This window comes from Saimiri boliviensis, chromosome 14, assembly GCF_048565385.1.
Source record: "Saimiri boliviensis isolate mSaiBol1 chromosome 14, mSaiBol1.pri, whole genome shotgun sequence".
In the NCBI taxonomy this organism is placed as follows: domain Eukaryota; kingdom Metazoa; phylum Chordata; class Mammalia; order Primates; family Cebidae; genus Saimiri; species Saimiri boliviensis.
The window spans coordinates 72,176,725-72,187,546 of record NC_133462.1 but is presented as its reverse complement, the minus strand read 5'-3'; the positions used below and the strand labels follow the sequence as shown (position 1 = coordinate 72,187,546).

Sequence of the window (10,822 nt, the reverse complement as noted above, 5' to 3'; positions counted from 1 at the left end):
AATTGGCAGGATTGCAAGAAGAAATAGTTAATTAAACAATAACAGCTGGAGACTGCAACATCCCATTTTTAATAATTAATAGAACAGCTAGGCCAAAGATCCATGAGAAAATTGAAAACTGGAATATTCCACCCCATAAATCAATCAGACCCAACACATTTCTATGAAACACTTCACCCAACAACAGTAGAATATATATGTGCTCCTCAAGTGCACATAGAACCCTCTCCAGACTAGATCATCTGTTAACCTATAAAATAAGTCTCAACAAATTTGAAAAGATTTAAGTCATAAAAAGTATGTTCTCCATCCACATGAAATTAGAAATTAATAACAGAAAGAAGTTGGAAAATTCACTAATATGTGAAAATTAAACAATATACTCCTAAGTAATCAATGGTCAAAAAAGTAACCTCAAAGGAAACTAGATAATATTTTGAGGTGAATAAAAATGTATACACAACAGTGGCGTGTGCCTGTAATCCCAGCTACTCAGGAGGCTGAGGCAGGAGAATTGCCTGAACCCAGGAGGTGGAGGTTGCGGTGAGCTGAGATCGCGCCATTGCACTCCAGCCTGGGTAACAAGAGCGAAACTCTGTCTCAAAAAAATAAATAAATAAATAAATATATTTAAAAAATAAAAATAAAATAAAAATTAAAAAAAAATGTATACACAACAAACCAAAACTTCTAAAATGTAGCCAAAGCACTGCTTAGAGATAAATGTAGGTAAACACTTATTTAATTTAAAAACATACATACCTTAAAATCGATGTTAACCTTTAACCTGAAGATCCCGAAGAATGAAAGAGCAGAGCAAGCTAAATCCAAAGCAAGCAGAATGAAGGAAATAATAAATATTAGAGCATACATAAGTAAATTAGAAAATAGAAAAACAATAGAGAAAATTAATAAAACAAAGTTTGACTCTATAAAAAGATAAATAAGGTTGACAAATCATTAGCTACACTGACCAGGAAAAAAGAAAGACTCAAATTACTAATATCAGGAATGAGACGTTACTGCTAATCTTACAGAAATAAAAAGAATTATGAATACAATAAACAATTGTATGCCAACAAATTAAACAAAACAGATGAAATGGACAGATTCCTAGAAAAACACAACTACCAAAACTGACTCAAGAAGAAACAGAATATTTGAGTAGACACTGAATGAATAAAGAGATTGAATTAGTAATCAACACTTCCCACAAAAAATCTTCCCACAAAGTTAAGGACCAGATAGCTTCATGGGTGAATTCTACCAAATGTTAAAGAAGCATTAACACTAGTCCTTCACAAACTCTTCAAAAAATAAAAGAAGAGGTTATGCTTCCCAGTTTATTCTACGAGGCCAGTATTTTTATATCAAAAACAGACAAAGATATCACAATAGAGAAAATTACACAATATTTCCTATGAATATAGATGCAAAAATCCTCAACAAAATACTAGCAAATTTAATCCAGCAATGTGTAAGTGAGATTATACACTAACCCCAAGTGAGATTCATCCGAGGAATGCAAGGTTGTTACCACACACTACAATTAAACAAATAATACACCTCCTTCATAGAATAAAGGAAAAAACCCACCCAATTATTTCAATAGCCAGAACCACCTTGAAAAACACAAACAAAGTTAGAGTGCTCACACTTCCTGAATGATTTTAAATCTTACTGCAAAGCTACAGAAATCAAGACAATGTGGTACTGGCACAAAGACAGACATATTAATGAATACAATAGAATTGAGAGTACAGAAATAAACCCTTCCACTGATTAATAGATTCCTTACAATATGTACAGGTCAATTTAATGAGGAAAGAATGGTCCTTTTAATAAATGGTGTATGATAACTGGATATTTACATGCAAAAGTATGAAGTTATTGCTCTACCTCACACCATATATTAACTATAAAAAGTATGAAGCTATTGCTCTACCTCACACCACAAATTAATTCCAAAGGGATCACTGACTTAAATATAAGCAATAAAACTATAAAACTATTATACAAAAACACAGCAGTAAATATTTGTGATTTTGTATTAGGCATTGTTTATTTTAGATATTAATTAAATACAATAAAAGAAAAAATAGACAAATTGGATTTTACCAAAATTAAAACTTTTGTGTTTCAAAAGACATCATTAATAAAATGAAAGACAACTTATGGAAGGAGAAACAAAGAAAAAATATTTGCAAATTATATGTGAGACAAAAGACTTGCATAAAGAATATAAAAAGACAAAACGAATAAATAAAATGAGAGATGAAAAGGGAGACATTACAACTCATACTGCAGAAATTCAAAACATCATTAGTGGCTACTATAAGTAACTATATACCAATAACTAGAACATCTAGAAGAAATGAATAAATTCCTAGACACATACAACTTACCAAGATTGAACAGTGAAGAAATCCAAAACCTGAAAAGACCAATAACAAATAACAAGATTAAAGAAATAATCGAAAGTCTCTCAGGAAGGAAATTCATGGGATCCAATGGCTTCACTGCAGATTCTGCCAAATATTTAAGGAAGACATCACACCAATCTTACTCAAACTATTCTGAAAAATAAACCAAAAGGGAATACTTCCAAAATTATTCTATGAGGCCGGTATTACCCTAATACCAAAACCAGATAAAAATATATCAATTAAAGAAAACTACAGGCCAATATATCAGATGAATATTGATGCAAAAATTCTCAACAAAATATTTGCAAACTGAATTCAACAATACATTTAAAAGATCATTTGTGGTGAACAAATGGGATTTATCCCTGGGATTCAAGGATGGTTCAACATAGGCAAATCAGTCAAATTGATACATCATATCAACAGAATAAAGGAAAAATATATGTAATCATTTCACTTGATGCTGAAAAGTCCCTTTATGACAAAAACTCTCAAAACTGGATAAAGAAGGGACATACCTCAACATAATAAAGGCCATATAAGACTCATAGCTAGCATCATACTGAATGGGGAAAAGCTAAAAATCTTTCCTCTAAGATCTGGAACATGACAAGGATGGACACTTTGACTAGTGTTGTCCAACACAGTACTGGAAGTCCTAGCTAGAGCAATCAGACAAGGGATACATTTATAAAGGGCATCTAAATTAGGAATGAAGACATCAAATTACTTTTGTTTGCAGACAATATGATCTTATATTTGGAAAAACCTAAAGACTCCACCAAAAAACTATGAGAACTGATAAATTCAATAAAGTTTCAAGATAAAAAAAATCAACATGCAAAAATCAGTAGCTTTTCTGTATGCCAAGAGTGAACAGTCTGAAAAAAATGTAAAGCAATCCCATTTATGATAGGCACATATAAAATTAAATACCTGGGAATTAACTTAATCAAAGAAGTAAAAGATCTTTATAATAAAAATTTTAAAACACTGATGAAAGAAATGGAAGTGGCCACTAAAAACTGGAAAGGTATTCCATGTTCATGGATTGGAAGAATCAATACTATTAAAATGTCCTTACTACCCAAAGCAATCTACAACTTCAGCCCAGTCCCTATCAAAATACCAATGCCATTCCTCACAGAATTAGAAAAAAAAAACAAGACAAAACTGATGGAATGACAGTACCTAATTTCAAATTATATTACAGAGCTATAGTAACTAATACAGCATGGTATTGGCATAGAAACAGACATATAGATGAATGGAACAGAACAAAGAACCTAGAAACAAATCTATACACCTACAGAAAACTCATTTTCAAAAAAGGTGCTGCAAAAACTGGATATCCATATGCAGAAGAATGAAACTAGACCCCTCTCTCTCTCACCATATACACAAATAAAATCAAAATTGATTAAAGACTTCAATCTAAGACCTCAAACTATGAAACTATTACAAGAAAACATCAAGGAAACTCTCTAGGACATTAGTCTGGGCAAAAATTTCTTTGCATAATACCCCACAAGCACAGGCAACCAAAGCCAAAATGGACAAATGGTATCACATCAACTTAAAAAGCTTCTGCACAGCAAAAGAAACAATCAAAAAAGTGAAGAGACAACCTGCAGAATGGGAGAAAATTTTTGTAAACTATCCATCTGACAGGGGATCAATAACCAGAATACATAAGGAGGTCAGACAACCCAACAGAAAAAAAACATATATCTAATAATCTGATTTAAAAATGAGCAAAAGATCTGAATACACATTTCCCAAGAGAAGACATACAAACAGCAAACATCACTGATCATCAGAGAAATGCAAATCAAAACTACAATGAGATATCAGCTCACCCCACCTTAAAAGGCTTGAATTCAAAAGACAGGCAGTAATCAGTAAGAAATGGAGGTTCCCCTTTGTAAAGAAAGCTACCAAAGCTTTAAATTTGCACCTTAACCTCAATAGCTAGTAACCCTAGAGAAGCAGCTAGCTGGAGCTCACCTGCAACTCCTGACTCTCATGAGTAAAGTGGGTTTTAACCCAAAATTATGAGTGAGCTGTTGACTCCAAAATGTACTTGAGAGACAGGCCAAATGAGAGGTATGGGTCAACTAAGTGTTACCAAGTAGAAAAGACAGTGCACTGCTTTTCTTTTAGTTTTTGCCTTTTCTTTGGTATATGTTTTACTATTTCCTGTCTTAGAATGCAAAATTGATTCTTAACAGTTTTGTTCTGAATATTTATTTTTTCCATTGCTAAACAAAATGATAGGCAATAACAAATCCTGGCAAGGACGTGGAGAAAAGGGAACCCTTGTACACTGTTGGTGGGAAGGTAAATTAGTACAACCTTTATGGAGAGCAGTTTTGAGGTTCCTGAAAATACTAAAAATAGAACAATCATATGATCCAGCAATCCCACTGCAGGTTATATGCTCAAAAAAAGGCATCGCTATACCAAAAACTATCCCTACTCCCTTGTTTGTTGTAGCACTGTTCACAATAGCTAAAATTTGAAAGCAATCTAAGTGTCCATCAACAGATGAATGAATAAAAGAAATGTGGTGCTTCTATACAATTAAATACTATTCAGCCATAAAAACGAATGAGATTCTGTCATTCGCAACAACATGGATGGAAGTGGAGATGACTGTCCTAAGCAAAATAAGCCAGGCCCAGAAAGCAAACATCACAAGTTCTCACTTATTTGTGGGATCTAAAAACCAAAACAGTCGAATTCATGGACATAGAGTAGAAAGATGGTTACCAGCGGGTGGAAAGGTAATGGGAGGGTGAGGGGAGATGAAGATGGTTAACAGGTATAAAAAAATAGAAAAAGAGAGTCAGACATAATATTTGATAGCACAACAGGGTAACTATAGACAATAATCATTTAATTCTACATTTAAAAATAACTAAAAGATTATAATTAGCTTGTTTGTAACACAAAAGATAAATGCTTGGTAAACGGACACCCCATTTTTCATGATGTGATTATTATGCATTGTATGTCTGTATTAAAACATGTGAGGTACTCCATAAATACATATACCTATTATGTACCCACAGAAATTAAAAATTAAAAAAAGATTACATAAAGAACTCTTACAACTCAACAATAAAAAGGTAAACAATTAAGTTTAAAAGTGGACAAAGGATTCTTTTCTCCAAAGACTTTCTCCAAAGACAAACATATAGCCAATAATTGTACAAAAATACATTCAACATCATTAGTCACGAGGGAAATGTAAATCAAAACCACAGTGAGCCAACTGCATGACATCTCTGAAAACATAATGTTTCTTTCTCCTCATTTTGTTGCATTTGTACGTACTGTAATCACTGTTTGGAGCATCCTTCACTTCACCCCATACTTTGTGTTCCTTGCTATATACTGCTTGTCTTCAGAGTTCATCCCACATGACATCGCTTCATGGAAGCCTTCCCTGACCCATTCTTTATTTAATCTATACTAGAATAGTTCCTCTGAAGTCCCAGATAAATGTGTATTTACCTTGGTCACAGCCCTAGCATACTACCTTGTAATTGCCCTTACATACACACTCATAGCTAAGTGTCCTTTCCAGCAGAGGCTCTTATTCATTCTGTATCCTTCATACCTAGTACACGGACTGACAAAGAGTGATGCTCAGTAAATGGCTGTTCAATGACATGCTGAGCCAATAGTCTTAATAATGTGATAAAAAATGGAGTTGGCAGCACCCCCAAAAAAACAAAAACAAAACTGATTGCATTAAAAATATCAAGTGAAAAAGTGATTTCCTGGATTGTACACTGACCTACCCATCAGATAAATTCCTACAAATAGGGAAGAACAATAACAAACAATGGAGGGCCCAGGAAATAACACAAGATGGACAGAAATACTTGCAGTTCAAAAATGGTAATTAAGAAGCAAGCTGGTGGCCAGGCTGGGTGGCTCACGCCTTTAATCCCAGCACCGTGGGAGGTCGAGGTGGGCAGATCACCTGAGGTAAAGAATTCAAGATTAGCCTGGCCAACATGGTGAAACCTTGTCTCTACTAAAAATACAAAAATTAGCCTGATACGGTGGTGCCACCTGTAGGTGTGAGCCACCACACCTGGCCAGTACTTTATCTAAATAAGTATTTGACAACACCTATCCAGTATAATGTAGTCTACAAAAGAAATCCCAAGGACACACAATATTTGCTTTTTAAAATGGTTTAATATATGTGCACATTAATATTTTCTATTTTATTTTCTTCTTCTATGTTTATTAATTTTGTTTGCTATTGTTATTATTCCTAAGTTGAATGTTTTGATTATTTTTCAATCCTTTATTTTCTAAGAAAAATGCATTTTAAAACTACAAAATTTCATCTGAGTATCGTTTTGCCTATGTCCCGTTTGTTTTGATAAGAGTTCTCATAATTTATTTCTAAATAGTTTTGCTTTGCTTTTATACCCAAAAACGTAGAGGGATATTTTATACTTCCAAGTGGACAGATTTACATGTGTGTGTTTATGTGGCTAGCACTTCTGTTAATTTCCATTTTTATTGCATTGCACTTGGAGAATGCAACTCTTATGACCCCATTTACTTGAGAATTTTTGATATTTTCTCTGTGGCTCAACATATAAACTGATGTTGTAAATTTCTGTATTTTCTTAAATGCGTTATCTCTGTTGAAAAACAAGTTTTACATATATCTATGTGTATCTTATGCAAATGCTATTACTGTATAATACCTTCTTTTTGTGTATTTAGTCTTATTTTTTATGAATCATTATGTTCTTCTTATATTTCTATCAGTTTTGTATATTTTGAAGTTGTTAGATTCATGAAGTTAAGTGACTTATTAGTGAACTCTACTTTTAATCAATATAAATATATCTCATTTCTCCTTTTATGCATTTGAGCTTAAATTCCATTTTCTTTTATATTAATACTCTAATACTAGCTTATTTAAATTTAATTTTTAAATTTTGAATAGCGTTATAGTCACAGAGTTCAATCTTGAAAATGTAAAATCTTATTTAAAGAAGTTGCCTTTTCACTCTGGTATTCCCCAACCACAAAATTTCCCTCCCCAGACACAAGTGTTAACCACATGTTGAATAAATATCAGGATTGGGATTTGGGCAGGGAAAGCAGACATGTGCTTGAGCAACCATCTTGATTCAGACTGTGAATATTATTCCAGTGGTATGAATGCAGCTAGAATACATTCTCTCGCATCAGCCTACAGTTGCAAATTCACAGGTTGGGCCCAAGGAGAATGTCTTGTGGTCTATCTTAGGCCCTGTGGTCTAGAGAAGCCATTCTGTATTCCAGAACTTGGGCCATTTTCTAGCCTGTTGGTGGTAAAGGGAAGTAGGAAGGGGATAGGAGTGTGGAATCAGGGAAGTGTTTACATGGATTTGGGCCCTGAAATTACCCATTTTGAAGAAATTTATTTCTTGAAATACCCACTCATGAAAGACTTTCTGATATTTCAAGACTATTAGGCTCAACAAATCAATCAACCAATCAACAGTTTGGACTGATACTTAGTGTCTTAATATGGGTAATCATTATAGACACAAGCTAGGTCCTACTCTTGAGAACTTAAAATTTAGAGGCTAAAAATATTCAGAAAATAAGTAATAACATGAGGAAACATAAAACCAAATGTATGCCTCAGGATGATCCTATTGGTCTTAGAAAAGTGGTAAATTCACAGAACTCCTATATACACATGTGAGTTTTATATATATCCTTAAATAAAGCATTATTTCCTGCTGACTATTCTTCGCACATAGCATTTGGAAAACAACCCCATGATGTTAATGGGAATCACATTCAAAGTTTGATTTTTATTAGTTGATCGTAGACAGTTGTACCACAGATGAAGAATTAACTCTTCTCTTTCATTTATCATTTCTTATTTTTCCCCATTCTTGATCTTACTCAGTTTTCTTTTCATCTCTCTCCCCATCTCTTCTCTTTCTTTCTTCACTGTCTTTCTCCCACTAATTCTAATGAAGTATTCTCAACAAGCATTCTGAACAACCCCTCCTCTGTGGGTCTCCCTCCTGAGAAATTAGGTGGCTGTGTCAATGCCTCTGATGCCTATTTTTACACTAGTGTTTGTCCGGAGTCTGACGTGGTTTATCACAGTCTCTCCAAAGGCCTATTGTTCAGCACTTCAAGAAGAATGTTGTTATATGGACTGTTAGTGCGTCAGCCCGGCTCTCTTTGGAGGAGCTCTTGGATGAAATTAGATAATTTCCATTAGGAGACCGTGCATTATTAGTCCCTGGTGCCAAACTGGAGAATGAGCCAAGATGACTATTTCTGGCCAGGCTCACCTCAGGAAGGAACCTTCTTGGCTTTAATGGGATTTTGCTATTGTTGGTTGCCTTCTGTTTGACACCAGGCCAGCCCAGGGTTGAAAATTGTTTAGAAAGCTGTATGAAATATAATAGAGCCCCAGCCATTTGCTGAGGCACATTCCTGCACGATGTTTATTTTGAAGAGGGAAAAAAATATATTGTCCTTGGCAGACAACAATTAAAAAAAAAAAAAAAAAGAAAGAAAGAAAGCAGTAACTTGAATCTCTGACCATATGCTTCTTGTTGCCAGTTGTGTCTAAAAACTCCCTGCTGGTATCAGAGAATTTCACACTAAAATGATAAATATTTTGTAATATTTGTAAGCATCTTCATTACAGACCTAGGAAGATATTTGAAGTCATCAGGACTTTCAAGTTTGAGGCTGTTTTAAATGGTGGATAATGAGGACAGGAAGACTGAAAGAATATTCCAGGCTCACAGTGGTCCCAGTCTGGGCACCAAATGTCAAGTCAACAAAAATCCCTCTGCCCTTATTTCTAGTAAAAACCTTTTTCACCTAATTGTAGGAGCTGAGTCTTTGTGAGCTGGTTGTGTTCTGAGCAGAGTTAATCAATAAAGAGGTGGAGGATGGTAGAAAAAAAAACTCATCTTCAGTCTTAATGACATTCTAAGGATCATATTTTAATCAGAGTTGTGGTGGGAGTGTTGGGCTCTTGGCTTTTTGATTCAGTAAAAGCTGGCTCACTGTCGGAGCTGACTACAGAGCAAAAGTTGTCTGTTTTGGCATTGTTACTGCAAGAAATGTCTAGGAATATCGAAATGTTGGCACTTTTGAATGAGACTGAAAATTGCTTTCCCTGAATTGCTTTCTTACAAATGTGCTTAATGTTGCAGGCTTAGCCTTATTTTATTGTCCAGTCCCTTTTGGGCCAAGTGTGCATGCAAGAAAATGGTAAACAGAACAAGACAAAACCTAAGGTGAGGTCTCAATAGACAATCCTTGAAAAAGCAATTAAATTGTATTTATAAGAATTCCTTCGTTGAATTAAAATGTTTCCCAAGACCGTTTAAAGATATGATCAAGTCAAGAAGCTAATTCCATCAATTGACATTTAGATGTCTTCTGCCTTGCTTCCTCTTAGTTATTAGGCTTTAGCCTTGACCTTTTCCTTTTTAGCTCTTTCAATAAATAATATGCACAACCACGTCTTGACCGAACAACAATGGGGGAGAGGGGAAGCAGAGATAATTAAAAGATAATCACCAAAGCTAACTACCAAATCAACTTTAGACATAAATGTCACCTTTTTCCCATGAAATCTTTCATCAGAAATGCTGACCCATGGCCCAAACTCACTGATGGGTGGTGTGTGAGCCCTGTACAAGAAGAAATGGAGACAGGCAATTCCAAAACACATGTGGCTCGTATATAGTAGACTCTTCTCTGGTTCTGCCTAGATAAGGAGGTCCTGTTTTCACCTGAAGGAGACGAAAGCATCCGCAATGCTAGGAATGCCTTTCACATGGCAGGTGGGATTCTAAGATGATCCTCAAATTCTTGCCCCATGGTGTACTTGCTGTCTATTTTCCCTCCCTATGAGTGTGGGCAAGTCTTGTGAATAGAGTGGGATATCATTCCCCTGATTAGTCTACCTTATATAGCAAAAATGAAGATATTTTGCAGACGTAACTGAGGTCCCAAATCAGTTGATTATGAGTGAACCAAAAAAGATGTTATATTGCAAGGGTTTGACTTAATCAAATGAAAGTCCTTAAAGGAGGCATGCCTCTTTTCATCAGGAAAGAGGCATGCCTTAGTCCCTTGGAGCTGCAATAGCGAAGTACCACAGACAAAGTGGCTTGTAAACAACAGAAACTTATTTCTCACAGTTCTAGAGAATGGAAGGCCAAAGTCAGACTGCGGACATGGTGAGGTTCTGGTGCAGGCTCTCTTCCTGTTTTGTAGACAGCTGCCTTCTCCAATGGCAGAAAGAGAACTAAAGAGCTCTCTAGAGCCCCTTTTATAGAGGCACTAATCCCGTTAATGAGGGCTCCATCCTCATGGCCAAA

General features: G+C 35.0%; 2 protein-coding genes across 2 annotated transcripts in view; both read right to left on the bottom strand.

Annotated features, from left to right (window-relative positions):
* HLX (H2.0 like homeobox) overlaps positions 1-10,822 on the bottom strand; it is a 56,325-nt gene that overhangs the window by 22,662 nt on the left and 22,841 nt on the right. The window lies entirely within an intron of this gene.
* Positions 2,166-10,822, bottom strand: part of MTARC1 (mitochondrial amidoxime reducing component 1) — a 66,511-nt gene continuing 57,854 nt past the window's right edge. The window contains exon 8 of the mRNA XM_074385220.1: positions 2,166-2,434. Coding sequence (XP_074241321.1) covers positions 2,323-2,434 — 112 coding nt within the window. The 3' untranslated portion in view covers positions 2,166-2,322. The remainder of the gene's footprint in view (positions 2,435-10,822) is intronic.